At 44.5% G+C, this 18,876-nt stretch overlaps 1 protein-coding gene across 1 annotated transcript; it reads right to left on the minus strand.

Moving 5' to 3' along the window:
* Positions 1-6,616: 6,616 nt before the first annotated feature.
* LOC310775723 (peptide Y-like) lies at positions 6,617-18,534 on the minus strand (the record flags this gene model as incomplete). The annotated part of the gene is made up of 3 exons (XM_083635865.1): positions 6,617-6,701; positions 8,966-9,153; positions 18,478-18,534. 3 exons carry the CDS (start codon positions 18,532-18,534, stop codon positions 6,617-6,619), a joined length of 330 nt encoding a protein of 109 aa, XP_083491991.1.
* Positions 18,535-18,876: the final 342 nt, after the last annotated feature.

Raw genomic sequence — 18,876 nt, forward strand, 5'->3', positions numbered from 1 at the left:
CAACTTTGTAAAGCAAAAAGAAGATTTTAGACGGTATAAGATTGACTATCATCGCCTATGAATACATCCTGATCAAGTTAGGGCTGCTAGTCCTCTGCGTCCTTCAGCTGAAGTCAATTCTAATCAGTGTCATCGTTCAAAGTGAATAGAGTCCTGTACATACCAGCGAGAGGCGTGAGGAGCGGGGCAGACAGCGGTGAGTCACCCCAGGGGAGTGTTCACCATCACCCACCCCGCCTGCAACACGTCCACACGCCCACTGCCTCTGTCATCTTTGCAGAGGGAGTTGGCATGACTGGATAAGAGGTCTAAATGTAGCCGCTGCTTCAGCGTCACCCAAACCTCTCTGGAGAGGAACTGTGGGGGCCAAGGCCAGAATATTACCCACAAGCTGTCCCATGGGGGGCCAGGCTGATATATGGCTGTGCCAATGTTTCTGTCTAATATTGTGCTTTTATTCAATATCAGCAAGTCATTGTCGTCCACTGCTGATACAACATTCTTCCCTCCTTCCACCGCATCTAAGTAATAATAATAATGATGATGATGATAATAATAATAATAATAATAATAATAATAATAATGATCTTAGTTAAAATTGCCTAAGTGGGTGGTTTCTATCTGTGGCGGCGTCAGTCACGATTACCGTAAAATTTCAATTAATAGCCCAGGGCTATATTTACTAAATATGTACCCAGACCTCGCGTCTATATGGGACCTGCATTCAATTCTTTTTGGACAAAATCCTTGCTCATGCAAAGATTGGAAATAGTATCAAATTGTTGATTTAAACCAGTATGAATATTACTTGGATAAAAGAAATACAGTCTAGAGATCTGGTTTGACCGTGCCACCTGCTATTTGGTGTGTGTTTTTCAGTACAGTAAAGCCCGCCACACATGATCCATGGTAAAACAGCTCTGCGGCCGCTGTCTCGTTGTTTTGCTATGGGGAGAGCGCTGCCCCCTCTATGCAGCAGCGCTACACTTGCCGTTGCGCACTGTAACAGGTGTGGTGGTGTGTAGCTTCTGTTAGCCTCCTGGATAGCCAGCTATAACATGACTAGTCTCGCTGGCCACCCTCCCCTCCCTTCCGTGAGAGGAGTCTGGCGGCGCTGGTCACCATTCTGGAATTGCGATGGGCGTATGTATACAGCGATTGCGATGGCCGATGTATACAGACCCAGGTGGCAGGTGTGTATCCAGACCCAGGTGGCAGGTGTGTATACAGACAGACCCAGGTGGCAGGTGTGTATCCAGACCCAGGTGGCAGGTGTGTATCCAGACCCAGGTGGCAGGTGTGTATACAGACCCAGGTGGCAGGTGTGTATCCAGACCCAGGTGGCAGGTGTGTATACAGACCGAGGTGGCAGGTGTGTATACAGACCCAGGTGGCAGGTGTGTATACAGACAGACCCAGGTGGCAGGTGTGTATACAGACCCAGGTGGCAGGTGTGTATACAGACAGACCCAGGTGGCAGGTGTGTATACAGACAGACCCAGGTGGCAGGTGTGTATACAGACAGACCCAGGTGGCAGGTGTGTATACAGACCCAGGTGGCAGGTGTTTATACAGACCCAGGTGGCAGGTGTGTATACAGACCCAGGTGGCAGGTGTGTATACAGACCCAGGTGGCAGGTGTGTATACAGACCCAGGTGGCAGGTGTGTATACAGACCCAGGTGGCAGGTGTGTATACAGACAGACCCAGGTGGCAGGTGTTTATACAGACCCAGGTGGCAGGTGTGTATACAGACCCAGGTGGCAGGTGTGTATACAGACCCAGGTGGCAGGTGTGTATACAGACCCAGGTGGCAGGTGTGTATACAGACAGACCCAGGTGGCAGGTGTGTATACAGACCCAGGTGGCAGGTGTGTATCCAGACCCAGGTGGCAGGTGTGTATACAGACCCAGGTGGCAGGTGTCTAACGGCCTGTGTATCCAGACCCATGTTTATGAATGAGACCACAGCAAAGACGCTGAGGCTATGGTCGCCACTGACGATTAATCTCCATGTTGACGCGCTGTGGAAAGAACCGTGAGTCTCTCTCTCTCTCTCTCTCTCTCTCTCTCTCTCTCTCTCTCTCTCTCTCTCTCTCTCTCTCTCTCTCTCTCTCTCTCTCTCTCTCTCTCTCTCTCTCTCTCTCTCTCTCTCTCTCTCTCTCTCTCTCTCTCTCTCTCTCTCTGCCAACGACAGCCCGTGACACTTTCTGTTTCACAGTAATTAAGTCCACAGAGAAATGAGAGGAAAAAGAGCCTGCTTTTATGTCAAGTCTCAAAACATGAAGCTGTGTGGTAAAGCTATCAAAGTGATTCTGAACAGTGTCACTGACAGTCTTAGATCTTACATATCTGACATCAACATGCTGTCACCTTAACTGTCCTTTTCTGTCAAGAAGATCGGCATCTTGAATTTGGGCATCAGAGGATTATTATTTTGTACCGTCGGGGCGTCCGGGCTGCCTACCAACACGAGGGTCGCAGGTTCGAACCCCGTGTTGCCTCCGGCTTGGTCGGGTGTCCATACAGGTACAGTTGGTCATGTCTGCATGTGGGAAGCCGGATTAAATTATGCGTCCTGCTCGCTCCAATTAGTGCCTCCTCTGGTCGGCCAGGGCGCCTGTTTGGAGGGGGAGGGGAACTGGGGGGGAAAAGAGCATGCAACTTGCACGCGCTACGTCCTGCCGGTGAAACTTCTCGCTGTCAGGTGAAAAGAAGCAGCTGGCGACTTTACGAGGAGCGGAGCAACGACCGGGACAGCACGGGGAATTGGTCAAGTACAATTGGGGAGGAAAAAAACGTGATTAAAAAAGTATTCATGTAGACTTCTGTCAAATCTCACACGTGGAATTGGTCACGTGGTAAATTCATGTAAATTCACTGCCTATTTAACACCTATTTAACTCGGACTGTAAAGTCATGTAAATTAATATTTGATGCCTACTGAACACTCCTCCACTCGTGTATATGTTGTATTGGACTGCATGTGCAATGTTGTGATTGTCTTTTTGTTGTTTTTCCTATTTCTTTATCTGAATATTGACATGATAATGGAAACTAATGCCTTATCAAAGGGAAACTGGCATGACTTGGGGGCATTTTGAAAACTGCTCAAGGCCCTTCCATCCACCGCTCCCTTTCCAAGAGATCCTCAGGAGCACCAAGAGCACCAGAACATCTCTCTGCAGCTGGACTCACAAAGACCAGAACATCTCTCTGCAGCTGGACTCACAAAGACCACCTCCATTACTGTTGGAAATACTATGTTCTTCTTGACTCTTTCAAACACTAAGGTGTGACAGTCAGAACAGACAATACCATGGATGAGTCAACAAAATACACAAATGTATTCAGTATCATATGTCATATGTATTTCTCTTTATCCAGTCGTAGAACAATTTGCAGGTGACAATATAAGAAAGCTTTGCCTTTAAATATGGCAACAAGAGTATTGGCTAGACAAATTAAGACCATTTTGGCTAATTCTCCCCCTAAATAATTGCATAAATCAATTTTCAAATGTAATCATTCAATCTGTACAAATTTGGCAGATTTATTGGTGGATGGAAGAAGCTATACTGAACTGGACAGCCTATATCTTACACGTTTCATTTCTCAGAAATGCCAGCCAACATTATAGCTAAAGTAAAGCGACCGTCTGTGTGATAAACGTTATTAGTCTAGCCCAGAGCCGTATAATAGAAGAGTTCCGACATCTCCATTCACTCCAATGGACCAGTTTTTTTCCAGGAAGTAGAAAGTGGAACTCTTCAGTAAAAAAAGCAGCACTGTCGAGTTGCATCAAAATAGACAGTGTTGTACTTTGAAAGGGTTTTTCATCGCTTGAAATGAATCAAATTGTACATTATCGGCTTTATTTTACCATGCAAAAGTAGCGCGAGACCCATTCCTGGCTGTTCATTGGCTAATGATTCTTGCATTTTGGTCCTCCGCTGACGCCACTCTCTTACTAGAGGACACTAGTCTAGCCTACATGCCACACACAGCACAGCCCACCAAAACGTCTAAGGTGTGCGCATGCGCAATGGTCATGAACAGGTGCATGACGTCCTGGCCGCCCTTGCCATCAACATCAGTCACTCTTTAAAATTAATTTCCAGCGCCCACAGCGACCAACCAGGGCCAGGAGTTACAAATCATAGTATGATTCAATGTATGATTATCATACATTGAATGAGTCGCGCTTTAAAACAGCCGCTGTGTGAGAGCGAATCAGCACAACACTGAACAAATGAACATATTGACATGATGCCCATCATCTACCTGGAAGAAGGTGCACGACTGCACGGTTGAGGTCATTATACAATGAGCGTATGAGCCTGCCCTGAAGCATGAAAATAATAAACAAGATGTTGCGTAGGCTACGTAACAGAAGGCTCCGATGTCAAGCGGTGCCCAGTAAAACACCTTATTTCCTCCTTGAAAATCAGCGGAAGGGTTGAGAAGAGCTCACCTGCCTGCTGGTCTCCTCTCTTCGGCCGTTTCCTCGGTCCGTCCGAGCCGCAGCCTGGAGGTTTTCTTGTCTCCGCCGGGGTCGGTCGACTGACTCGCAGTTTGCAGAGCCAAGAAGCAGGTTCTTGCTTAATCTATGCAGCCAGGCACTCTCTCTCACAACACTAGAGCCTGGAGCAACCCACACAAACTGCTATCTTTAACTAGAGCTTACCTCAAATGACTCATGTGCACTGCCACTTACGAACGAGGCGCCATTGATTAAAAGCCAATTAGGGCCGCTGTATCCACACACTAAAGCTCCCTCCTACAGGATGTCAAGGCAGGGTTTGATGATGACGGACACGTCGTGGTTTGGCAGGTCTGTGTGAAGTTCTATCTAGCCGTCGACAAGAGAAGCAGTAAGGTAGAGAGAAACTTGAAGATGTCCGTTGCCTAATGATTGAGCGCCATCTAGTGGCGACAAGAGCAGGTACACGTGTGGCTTCAATGGAGGAAGGTAGAACAACAACAAAGCATAATTGTCTGTTCAATTCTTTATTCTAAAGTGATTGGTTTTGATACAAAATATTTACTTTTTCGGCAAAAGAACAAACAGAAATATTGATATATAGATAAATATAATATAGTAAGCAGGAGAGGGAGAGAGAGAGAGAGAGAGATTGATTTGCATGCACATTAAATAATCAAATATGGAGAGCCACAGTCCAGTGCAGGAGGTTGTCTCTTGGGCATCGCAGTGTTTTGTTGATGGTCAGTCGATCAGAGGATGGGGCGGGCAGAGTGGGGGGGGGGGGCGGGGTTATGGGTCAGTTACCACTGGTCACCATACTCTGAGCTGCAAAGAAAACAAAAATCATCTTAACCGACTGTCATATGTGCAGCTCTGACTCTGACAGATTACCAGCTCAAAGAGTCAGAGAATGCTGTGGTGAGACAAATAATAGGCTATGTAATATAATATAATAATAATCATATGTAATATATAAAATGTGACAAATAAATCATGTAAGTCCACACTCGGGTAAAATGCTAATCAATAGAGACGAATAGGGTGAAAAATAGCAACAGCAACAAACATGTTATTCAGGGAAAAGACACATTGATGATTATGTGATATTGTCCTTTTTACTATGAGATATTGGCCAGTCACTGCTGTCACGGCTACAGAAAAACAGACATGACAGATGCCATTTTATTTTCTTTGCTCAGTTTATTTATTCATTTATTTTCAATCAAATATATATTTTTTGTAATTTAATTTCATTTAAAGGCCAAATGTATCCCAGAGAGTACCTCCTGCCATTGAATACACTCTAAAATTGGAGGAATGGGTCTCTCTAGAGTCGTTTAGAGCAGTGGTTCCCAACCTTTTTTGTGTTATGTACTCCTTGAGCTGTTTTACCATGCCAATAGTACCCCTCACTCATGCATGTCGATAATTATCCTAAATTTGTTATATTAAACTTATATTAAACTTTTAGATGACCTCTCTAACACATCTCATTATTAAAATAATTTTAATGACTCATCTTTAATACAATTCTGACAGTTTTCAATTGGAAAAGTAATCAGTTTTTATCATTTTGGAAATACATTGTAATCCCCAATCTTTCCAAGTACCCCCTGCAAGCTGCTGAAGTACCCCTATGGGTACACGTACCCCTGGTTAGGAATCACTGGTTTAGAGGGTACCTTGCATGGGGAGTGCTCGTGTTTTACTTGATGTGTTTTTATCATTTGTTTTTATTGTTTGTCTTTATCTTGTCTGTCTGTAATTTTGTATTTTTTATACATGTTTTGCTGTAACAGGGCGCTCTTGCAAATGAGAGCTCACTCTCAAGGGCCACCCCTGTAGAGGTTAAATAAACAAATAAAAATTAATAAAAACAAATTGATGCAGTTGAGTGGGTCTCTTTGCCGGACCTGTGGACGCACCTTAAAAAACAAAACACAAAAAACAACACACACTAAAACAGTGGTTTTTCCCTACTTCATTTAACAATTTTTGGCCTGAATATAGTCCAATTTAAAGATACTGGATATCCGCACAAAATATCGGCAGCTTCAGTATGCGAACAGCTTGGCATTATGTAAAACCTATATGGATGGACCCCAGACATGATGTGAGTGTCATCTCCTCTCACCGTGGTTCAGGGTCCTGGTCTGAGTTGGCCCCGAACAGCAGCCAGGCCACTGCCTGCTCGGGGGTGGACCTCTTCCCATACCTGCAGAAGATCAGAACATCATGTAATGGCACCGCAGCAACCAAACATCATCTGTAAATGGCATTTCATTTATGAAACCCCTCCCAGTCTTTCTAGTCACCACTATCATGCCCATGTCCCCCTCTGTTGCTCTGAGGCGACACCATCAGGCAACTTAGCTGTATACACCCTATTGCAGTGGTTCTCAAATGGGGGTCCGGGGACCCCCAGGGGTCCTTGAGGTGGTTCCAGGGGGTCCCCAGCCACAAGGGGGTAATTTATTTTTGCACACAATGACTATTTTGCTCATGGGTTTTATACACTTTCTGTAATAAAACATCTAAAAGCATCAATCTTATTATCATATGGGGGACGGTGGGACAAAATCCTATCAAATGGGGGTCCGTGGTCTAATCTTTGTCAGTTTAGAGGTCCTTCATGTGAAAGAATTTGAGAACCACGGCCCTATTGAGTCTTTATCAATAATGTTTCTCTGTTCAATCTCTGTGTATTCCGATCACATCTGATCAATCCACTGAGCAATTATCTCAGAGAAAACAAGGGATTTTCACTCCAGCGCCCAGCAAGGCGAGTATAATCGTCTCCTCCAAGTTTCTCTCTGAAACTATTTGGTGAAATCGATGCCGGGCCAATGACGGGTGAGTGTGGCTTTGTGTGAGGCGTGAAGGGGCTGATGACGGGTGAGTGTGGCTTTGTGTGAGGCATGAAGGGGCTGAACTCTTTCACTGAGCCCATGTAGTGCAGCGACAGATCCAGCCCCTTTAATCATAGTCCACGAGGGTTCATGAGACTATTCAGCTGCTCTCACAGGAGAAACTGCACCTACGGTTTCTCCACTGGAACAACACAATGCATTTGTTCTTACATGTGCGTATAGGCAAATGTCCAATATATTAAACAAAACAAAAAAAATGACAATATCATCATGGGACAACTGTGTTTTTATCTAATCCAGAGTGAATGCTGTTAATATGCATAGTCTATACAGTACATACACTGATATAAGGACCAGAGGAGCTCCCCTATACACTTCGTTATACCAGAACCTACCTTGCTACCGAGAGTATGTTCTCCAGAGTTTAGTAGGTTAGTGTAAAAATGTATTCCATTACAGTTAGTTAGTTTACCAAAATCCAGGGGACTGCCCAGGGGACTGCCCAGGGGACTGCCCAAACTCAAACTTGTATTCTGATTACTTTGCCATATTATAACAGTACCAGTGCAGATAAGAAAAAGTGGAAAAATAACAATAGTCTGGAAACGTACTTCAGGTTCGCATAATATTCAGTAATCGTATATTTCCCCCCAAATCTCTAACCATTGCAGGCTTGCTTCACTCTGATCTGAACTTCATCCTTCAGCTTGAGGAAAACCAGGCACCTCTCCTCAATTAGTCACATTATTTCTCTTAATAAGCTCAACAAAGCATGCTGATGTAAGAATAACAACCTAAGTGTGCTTCCTGGCTTGTCGAAGAAGTGAACTCTTGACCAGCATCTGAAAAGTGAGACGTCTTTATAAGGCAGCTGGCCTCCTGGTCACTCAGTCACTCAGGCTCCTCCACACCATGAGGGTGCCCGAGTGTCTGTGAGCAAGGCACATAATGCCTACCTGATCCTGCACCCCAAGCAAAGGGTTGGCAAGAGGATTTCACTAAAGAATATCAATATAAAATACAACTTTACAAGACCTGGATTTGGCCCGATCATGATGCTGAATCGTGGCTGTAATCAGCATTAAAGCCGCACACAGCAAATGTTCCAGTCATGGTAAGTGTTGATTTTTTTGTGACAATTATTTGAAGTTGATTGGAGACTTGTTTGTCCACTCTCCTAGAGTGAATAGGCTGTGGAGCAGCTGTTCAAAACTGTCCAAAAGTATCAAAACTATCTTATTTGCATATTGAACTCTGGCATAATGTTGATTTCTAACACTGAAGGTATATAGGGTGGTTTGTTTTATTATTATTATTATTATTATTATTATTATTATTACCTTTATTGTTATTATTATTATTATTATTATTTATTTTGCGTTTCCTGTTTTATATTCTGTAGAGCTCAAAAACTATGGAGCTGATTATTGATATTATTATTATTATTAGTAGTAGTAGTAGTAGTAGGCATATCATTATTATTGAGCATAATATTATTATTATTATTATTATTATTATTATTATTATTATTATTATTATTATTATTATTATTATTATTATTATTATTATTATTATAGCCTATATATATTTATTTTGTGAGTGGACTCACCTCTGTCTAGTGATGAGGTTGACATAATGTCTGAGAGCTGTGTGGTATTTGGCCCATTCCTCCGCTGGCGCATGGTTCCCCGGGCTCTCCGGTTTGGGTGGGTAGGCGTCCGCAAAGCTGTTCAGACACAACAGCAGACACAGCGCCAGCGCTGCGAGCAGCATACACGGTCTCAGCACCACTGCCATCTGCATGCGGAGGAAGAGGAGGAGAGCAAGATGATGCTATCTACTCTATACTCTGAGATGATGATTCGGTGTTCTTCAGCCTATATCGGACGTACAAAGTTGAGCAACATAAGAAAACAGTTGCATTTGTGACACCCACACAATGGATTGTCACATTTATGTAGTTTTGTCTATATTTTTATTTGTAAAATGTTATTTCTGTTAGGGGAATAATCTAAAATCAGCCATAAGGGTCATCTATAGCCTGTTAGTGAAATGACAGGATTTAATTCACTTTGGAGTTTTCGGTGTTGCCAACAGGGGGCAGTGTGACTTGGTGCGCTTCTCCGACGGACCCTCTTTGTTTTTACAAGCGGACTCTCGTTGGCTTCCTCATTGTGATGAGCGGAGCTGCAAGTAAACATATCACCTTGTCCGTGTCTCATTCCTTCTCCTGTTTATACAGGTTGGTAAAGTATTAACACTTGTACAACTGCACATACACGTTGCTTAACATTTAAACTAAGTAGTAGATCGATTTTGCAAGTGTAATGACTGCATTTAGATGGTTTTGTGAACAAGTAGAAAAACGTTTTTGTTTGTACTGTAACGTGATGCAAAATGGCGCCGGCTGTAAACGTTTCTTTCTAAAGATGGTAAAAGCCAAACAGGTTTTAGGTTTTAAGCTCCAGTACATTTCGTTTTTGGTCAAACATTATTGTTTTGGGAACACAACTGTTTTAGTGAATATGTGGTGATGTTAGTTAGAATTTAGAAGCACTGTTGAAAGTTTGTTTTTGTAAGTCAGCCCATATGTTCTCATTGAAATGGCACAGCCATAGTAGCAATGTGTAGTTGCTAGTACTGTTAATTTCGTTTATTTCTTTGCACTATGAGAGGTTAAAACCTAGAGATTCTGCATTTCTTAGTAGCCTAATGTGGGAATGTAGTGGTAAATGAAACATTAGCTATCTTTATAGACTGAATGAGGAATTATTCATGCCTTAAGTATACTGATTGAACTCAGGAAATGGAACATGGAAATGTTTGTTTATTTTGAATATGAATAAGATTGTGACTATAGCCTGTTTGATTATATTTTTGGATATGATGAAAATGTGAATTGGTAAAGTAATATTGAAATATGGAAACTAAATACAAAGAGAAAGAAAAAAGATATATTTTGCACAATATAAAATAGATTGTGATGAGCGGAGCTGCAAGTAAACATATCACCTTGTCCGTGTCTCATTCCTTCTCCTGTTTATACAGGATGTTACCTGTTTATGGGATCTCAGCCCGAGACCTGTAACAGATTTTGGGGGCTCGTCCGGGATTAAATTGCCACCTACCAGGCAGTCTAATCCAAAACCAATGAACCAGCACGACGTGTGACCAAGCACGCGTCGGCAGCTAGACGAACGTGACGCGTGACCAGCACCAAGGGGACCACCTGAGGGCAGCTAGACGTCAGCGGGTGACCAGAGCGAGAGGGGAACCTGGCTGAGAGAGAGCAGCACTACGTGGCCAAGGCGGTTTGGCTGGACACATCGCAACCGAGTGGACACCATGGATTCTAATGAGAGGAAGACAGCAGTCTGGGCAATCAAGAAGAGGCTCCATGCCCTGACACCTGGTGAAATATTCCAGTTGGCCCACAACCTGGATACGGTACCAGAGCTAGATAAGTCCAAGTTAGATGAGGCTAATGAGGAAGATTGTTTTGATTTTGTAGTTGGTTACATGTGTGGGCAGACCTTGCTTGCACTTGAAGACGGTGGCATGTCACAGTTATTATTTCTGCAGGATGTCATTGAGCGGATAATTGAGAAGCGTGAATTGCATCTATCTTCTAATGCAGAGGCACCTCCAACGCCAGCATTAAACTTACCATCAAACTCACCAGAAACAGCTATGGCTAATGCAGACACACATGAGATTGAGTACCAACACATGCTAAGTAGCTATGAGGAGCTAGGCCACAAACTGTCACAGTACAAAACTCCACCCATTACAGACAAGCCACTCCCATTTAAAGAGCACAGCAGTAATTCTAATAGCTTACCTGACCACTCACGAAACTTACCTGATCACTCTACACGCCACAGGGTTGATAATATGATCTCCATCCGAGATTTTCCGTTTCTCCCACTGCAGCGTAGAGAATTTAAAATATTAGGAGGCCAAATAAGTGACAATACATCTGATATAAGTTACACTAGCCTGGCTAAGCAAATAGATGAGGGGCTAGCAGAGAACCACAGTGACAATGACATCATCAGAGGTGTGCTGAAGATCATCAAGCCAGGAAACTTCAAGGATATGCTGGTCAACAAGGATGGAATGACCATCGCCGAACTAAAAAGTTTCCTCCAGTCACACTTGAATGAAAAAAACACATCTGAGCTCTTCCAGGAACTGATGTGCGGAAAACAACTCGACCATGAAACACCGCAGCAATTCCTATACAGACTAATAGGACTAAAGCAAAAGCTCATCTTCATGTCAAAGCAGGCCACAACAGACCTTGAGTATGAGGTACAGACAATACAAAATGTCTTCCTGAGAACAGTATATCAAGGCCTGGGCACAAAATACAACCACCTCCGAGCAGAACTGAAGTCCTTGCTCTCAGACAAATCAGTGACAGATGAAATGCTCCTGCGACAACTAATAAAGATAACGAGCGATGAAAGTGAAAGGCAGCGACGGTTAGGTCAAAACTCGCGCCACATTGACAAAAGAGTGACAAACGCTCACAGTGCCCAACTGGACACTGACAAGGCGAGCAGAGAAGACGCCGTCTCTGAAAGAAAAGAAAAATCAAAGACAATTCAACAACTGAGCGCACAAGTCGAAGCTCTCACTTCTGCCATTGACTCACTACAAAAAGCAAAAGTGACTGAACATGTATGCGAGTGTAGGGGCAGCAAACCCCAACCTCAAAGGACACAGAGACTATATGCCTGCCCAAAATGTACCGAACAAAGCCTCCCAAACTGTCGTCACTGCTTCATATGTGGCGAGGAAGGGCACCGGGCAGTAGGCTGCCTAAACAGAACCAAGCCTCCGGGAAACTGGCAGCGGTCGCTGCAAAGGGACACCCAGTGACCGACCGACACAAACAGTCCCAACCAAATGTCAGCCACCCCAATGTAGCTCACTTACCCAGTGTGTGTTCACTTTCTCCTCCCCTTTCAGACAAGCTGCAGTCTCCATATGAACGAGTAGCACAGCTGGTTGGCAAGAAATGTTTGGTAAAATGCAATCTGAATGGTTATGCTGTCAATGCTTTATTGGACACAGGGGCGCAAGTCAGTATGATAGACCAAGAATGGAAGATGAGATACTTACCTGGCTATGCCATCCGCCCGCTGTCAGAGCTCCTGGGGAAGAAGAATCTTGATGTCCTGGCTGTAAATGGAGACGCTCTTCCTTTTTCTGGCTGGGTAGAGATCACAGTGAACCTGCAGGGGAATAACGACCCTAACCTAGCCATCCATGTCCCGTTCCTGGTGGGACAAATGACGCTACAGAGGCCCCTGCTAGGGTTTAATGTAATTGAGGCACTCATTAAAGCACACATAGATACAGGGCAGGGTCTACTTACCTTAGTAAATCTCCTCAGGACAGCTTTGGAGATCAAAGACGATGAGGCCAGCGCCATAGTGAGTTTAATCCAAGAGCGCTCCCCCACAATTGAGCATGCCCTCATGAAAGTAGGTCTACGAGATGTTGTAGTACCCCCTGGCCAGGTAGCCCATATTAAATGTAGAGTTCCAGACAATTTTAACTGTGCAAACCCAGTAGTGTTGTTTGAACCACATGATGAGAGCGTATGGCTAGAGCAGCTAGACATCGGGGAAGGGCTAGTGGAGATTGTAGGGACGGAGAGAGCTTATGTAAAAATCCCAATTGGCAACCACACAACTCATAGTATCACCTTACGAAGAAAGACACCATTAGGTAACATTCAGCCAATAGCCAAGATTGTGCAGACTGACCAGGCAGAGTATGTACAGGAAACTAGTGCATGCATCAACCAGGTAGATACCCCCCTGAGTGCTACAGTAGACAATGACAAAAACACCAACCTATGGCACCCACCAGTCGATCTAAATCACCTGGAAGTGGAGCAGCAGCAGGTTGTAAAAGACATGCTATATGAAGAATCCAATGCCTTTGCACGTGACGATGATGATATTGGGTGTATTCCCAGCTTGCAAATGGTAATCAACTTGAAAGACGACATCCCCGTGCAACGAGCATATGCCTCTATTCCCAAACCTCTCTACAAAGAAGTTAAAGAATATGTCCAAGATCTGCTGGCTAGAGGCTGGATCATCAAGTCAAAGTCTCCTTACGCTGCACCAGTTGTGTGCGTTCGCAAGAAGGATGGATCGCTCAGGTTGTGCATTGACTACAGGCTTTTAAACCAAAAGACTGTCCCCGATAGGCACCCTCTCCCCCGCATACAAGATCTCACTGACACTCTTGGAGGCTACCGGTGGTTTTCAATCCTGGACCAAGGGAAAGCCTACCACCAAGGCTTTATGGCTGAGGGGTCGAGACACGTCACCGCATTCGTCACCCCGTGGGGGCTGTATGAATGGGTACGAATACCCTTTGGGCTCTCCAACGCGCCAGCCGCTTTCCAAAGGAGCATGGAGGAGATGCTTGACTCTTTGCGTGATGAGCTGTGCATCCCCTACTTGGATGACATCCTCTGTTATGGAAAGACATTCACTGATCACGTTGAGGGGCTGAGGAGAGTTCTAAGGGCCCTTCAGACCCACGGAGTGAAACTGAGACCAACCAAGTGCGAATTCTTCAAAAGAGAAGTCAGATACGTGGGGAGACTGGTCTCTGAAGGGGGCGTCCGCATAGACCCAAAAGATCTGGAGGCAGTCTTCTCCCTAAAGGAAAAGAATCCCAGCACAGTAGGAGATGTTCGCAGATTGATGGGGTTTCTCAGCTACTATCGTGCTTTCGTCCAAGACTTCTCAAGGATTGCAAAGCCCCTTTACGCACTGCTCCAGGTCAAAGGGTCAGAAGCTGGGATGCCACAAGCAAAATCAGGAAGGCCAAAGAAAAAGGGGCCACAGCTCTCATCCAGGGCAGAGGTGGAATGGACGGAGGCACATCAAAACACTCTGGAAAGACTGATCGACACACTCTCCAGTCCACCAGTGTTGGCCTATCCGAACTTTGAACTCCCATTCACACTCCACACTGATGCCTCTGAACTTGGACTTGGAGCTGTGTTATACCAGCGCCAGGATGGAAAGCTCAGGGTCATCGGTTATGGCTCTAGAACATTGACACCGGCTGAGAGAAATTATAATCTGCACTCAGGCAAGCTTGAATTCCTTGCTCTTAAGTGGGCGGTCTGCGAAAAATTTCGGGACTACTTGTTCTATGCCCCCCACTTTACGGTATACACCGACAACAACCCCCTAACTTACATAATGAGCACAGCAAAACTGAACGCTGTAGGCCATCGGTGGGTTGGGGAGCTCGCAGATTTCAGGCTCAGTATCCGTTACCGACCAGGCAAGGCTAACGTTGATGCGGACACACTCTCACGCTGGCCACTCGACATCAACAAATATGTGGCCGAGTGCACGGAAGAGCTACCAGAGGAAGTTGTTCGTGCCACATGGGAGGGCAGCCAGGCGGCAAAAAGGAAAGATATTGCCTGGGTTGCAGCGCTCAATCTGATCCAGGAAAACACAGAACAACATACATGTGAAGTTCTGCCGACAATCAACAATAGTGAGCTGGAGAAGGCTCAGAGGGAAGATCCAGCAATTGGCCCTTTGATAAGATTAAAGGAGAGAAACCAGATGCTGACAGATGAGGTCAGGCGGGAGGTCAGTGGTCCCACAAAGAGACTAATGCACGAATGGGGAAAGTTACACCTGGAAAAGGGACTGCTCTATCGAAAAACAGAACAAAGACGCCAACTCGTGCTACCCATAAAGTACAGACAGCTTGCCCTGAAGCATCTCCACAACGATATGGGCCATGTGGGAACTGAACGAGTTCTTGATCTGGCTAGGAACAGGTTTTACTGGCCCTTCATGAAAAAAGACATTGAAGAATATGTCACCAAACAGTGCCCCTGTATCAAGCAAAAGAAGCCAGTGACCAAGATCAGAGCGCCCATGGGAAGCATCACCTCAAGTTCCCCCCTTGAATTAGTCTCCATTGACTATCTACATCTAGAAGCAAGCAGGGGCGGATACGAGTATATCTTGGTCATGATAGACCATTTCACTCGGTTCGCGCAGGCATATCCCACCAAAGACAAATCTGGGAAGACTGCCGCCGAAAAGATCTTCAATGACTTCATCCCGAGATTTGGCTACCCCTCTAAACTCCATCACGACCAGGGGCGTGAGTTTGAGAATCACCTGTTCAAGTCATTACAGCAGCTAGCAGGAATGGGTCATTCCAGGACATCGCCCTATCACCCCCAAGCCAATCCAGCAGAAAGATTCAACAGGACACTGCTCCAGATGTTGAGGACGCTGGAAGAGAAGGAGAAAGACCGGTGGAAGGAACACCTACCGCAGATCGTGCATGCATATAATTGCACTAAACACGAGTCTACAGGGTTCTCACCCTTTTATCTTCTATATGGCCGCCACCCCCGTCTGCCCATCGATCTGCTGTTTGGTCTGACGTCAGAAGAGGAGACAAGGTCACCTCGTGGATATGCAGAGAAATGGGGAGAAAGAATGGCTGAAGCATACAAGCTCGCATCAAACAACAGCAAACAGTCCAGTGCTCGAGGAAAAAAATATTATGATCGGCATCTCAAAGGGGTGATTCTGCAACCTGGTGATCGTGTATTAGTCCGCAACCTGAGCGAAAGAGGCGGACCGGGAAAACTAAGGTCGTATTGGGAGAGAACAGTATATGTTGTCAAGGAAAGAGTCGGTGAGAGCCCAGTGTATCGGGTATGCCCAGAGACAGGGGGAATCCAGAACCCCACACACACCCGTACTCTGCACCGAAATCTACTGCATTTAGTCAATGACTTACCAGTAGAACTCCCACCACAAACAGTCAGAACAACTCCTAGAGACAAAAGAGAAAAACACAGACGTACAAGACCCGAGAAGGAAACAGAGAGAACACAAAACAGTGACACGGAATCTGATGATGATGGCCAGCCAAGGACGTATTACTGGCTAAGAGTACCTAGGAAGGAACAAAACACAGTGGAAAGAACACTCACCTGTAAATCAAAGAGGAATCCAGTCCAGCAAGGGATAATACAGATGTCCTCACCTGTAAGAGAAAGAAGGATGACAGCAGAGCCTGAGGAAGAAACACCACAACGACAGCACTCACCTGTTAGAGAAGAATACCTACCTGCTACGCTATCCGAAACTGAAAGTGAACCAGAGCCGACAGCACCTGTGAGGGAAGGGAGAGAAGAAGTTAGCCCCCCATTTGATAACACAGAGACTGAGTCTGTTAGGCGGTCCACTAGAGATAAGAGGCCTACACAAGTGTTCACTTACCAGTCATTAGGTCACCCTTCTTACCAGCCACAAGATACAGTTAACTCAGCAGGAGTCTATGCGGTACAGCCTATGCCAGTTCAGGGACCACAACCTTACCTTTTTCCAGTCCAAACACCCTGCCAAACAGTGTTATACCCATACAACCCACACCTGAACCCCTACCAAACAGTACCTTACACTACAGTATGGCCTTATGCCATTCCCACTGCTGTATATTAGGGAGAAACCCTGCGCATGCACACACGCACGCACACACACACACACACACACATACCCCCACACCCAAACGCACACACATGTATATACTTACCTTGCACTTGACTGTAGAGTATTGAGAAAGTGTTTGTGAAACGCTAAAGGTTTAAGATTTAGGTTTTTGCAAATGTCTGGAGCCATTTTTATTTTGTCAGGGAGCGTGTGACACCCACACAATGGATTGTCACATTTATGTAGTTTTGTCTATATTTTTATTTGTAAAATGTTATTTCTGTTAGGGGAATAATCTAAAATCAGCCATAAGGGTCATCTATAGCCTGTTAGTGAAATGACAGGATTTAATTCACTTTGGAGTTTTCGGTGTTGCCAACAGGGGGCAGTGTGACTTGGTGCGCTTCTCCGACGGACCCTCTTTGTTTTTACAAGCGGACTCTCGTTGGCTTCCTCATTGTGATGAGCGGAGCTGCAAGTAAACATATCACCTTGTCCGTGTCTCATTCCTTCTCCTGTTTATACAGGTTGGTAAAGTATTAACACTTGTACAACTGCACATACACGTTGCTTAACATTTAAACTAAGTAGTAGATCGATTTTGCAAGTGTAATGACTGCATTTAGATGGTTTTGTGAACAAGTAGAAAAACGTTTTTGTTTGTACTGTAACGTGATGCAAAATGGCGCCGGCTGTAAACGTTTCTTTCTAAAGATGGTAAAAGCCAAACAGGTTTTAGGTTTTAAGCTCCAGTACATTTCGTTTTTGGTCAAACATTATTGTTTTGGGAACACAACTGTTTTAGTGAATATGTGGTGATGTTAGTTAGAATTTAGAAGCACTGTTGAAAGTTTGTTTTTGTAAGTCAGCCCATATGTTCTCATTGAAATGGCACAGCCATAGTAGCAATGTGTAGTTGCTAGTACTGTTAATTTCGTTTATTTCTTTGCACTATGAGAGGTTAAAACCTAGAGATTCTGCATTTCTTAGTAGCCTAATGTGGGAATGTAGTGGTAAATGAAACATTAGCTATCTTTATAGACTGAATGAGGAATTATTCATGCCTTAAGTATACTGATTGAACTCAGGAAATGGAACATGGAAATGTTTGTTTATTTTGAATATGAATAAGATTGTGACTATAGCCTGTTTGATTATATTTTTGGATATGATGAAAATGTGAATTGGTAAAGTAATATTGAAATATGGAAACTAAATACAAAGAGAAAGAAAAAAGATATATTTTGCACAATATAAAATAAATTGTGATGAGCGGAGCTGCAAGTAAACATATCACCTTGTCCGTGTCTCATTCCTTCTCCTGTTTATACAGGATGTTACCTGTTTATGGGATCTCAGCCCGAGACCTGTAACACATTCAATTCTATGGTGTCAAAATGTAGCCTATGATGGGGTTCTGTTGTTGTTATTCTGTTGATGAGCAGGTCGGTCGTATTTCATGCTGTTCAAAATCCTGCTGTATAGCCATAGGCTATATGGTTAAAACATGCATTTATGAAATCCATGCCAAAATCTAGATGCGTATAAAACATGCAAGATGTTGTAACAACATACAAAACTAAAAAGTAAGATAACTTACTTTTTGTTGTTGGCTCCTGAAGTATTCACCTCGGTAGTCCCTGTCGTGCTCTCCCATCGTTGCACAGGGTTATATAGTGTGGGATGGCTACCTGATGCGCACTGTCACAGCTAACCACACCCCTCGCTTGTTCCTCCAGAGGGTGACTTACACTATCTGATCTCCGCTCCAGAGACAGACCCGAGCGCCGGTCTATTGCCCTGAATGTTTGACTTTGTCTGAAGCTGATGGTTGAATGCTCAAGTTTATTTCCGAGCGGTGCTCATCAAATCAATCATGATAAGCAATCATGATCAGACATATTATAATAGGCTATTGTCGGTATCAAATGAAAGCACGGGTTTGTCTCAGCCTTTCAATTTAGTCCATGGGCCAAGGCAAAAATCGGTACCACCTGAG

The sequence above is a fragment of the Poromitra crassiceps genome, assembly GCF_964638095.1.
Source record: "Poromitra crassiceps genome assembly, chromosome: 4".
Lineage (NCBI taxonomy): Eukaryota > Metazoa > Chordata > Actinopteri > Beryciformes > Melamphaidae > Poromitra > Poromitra crassiceps.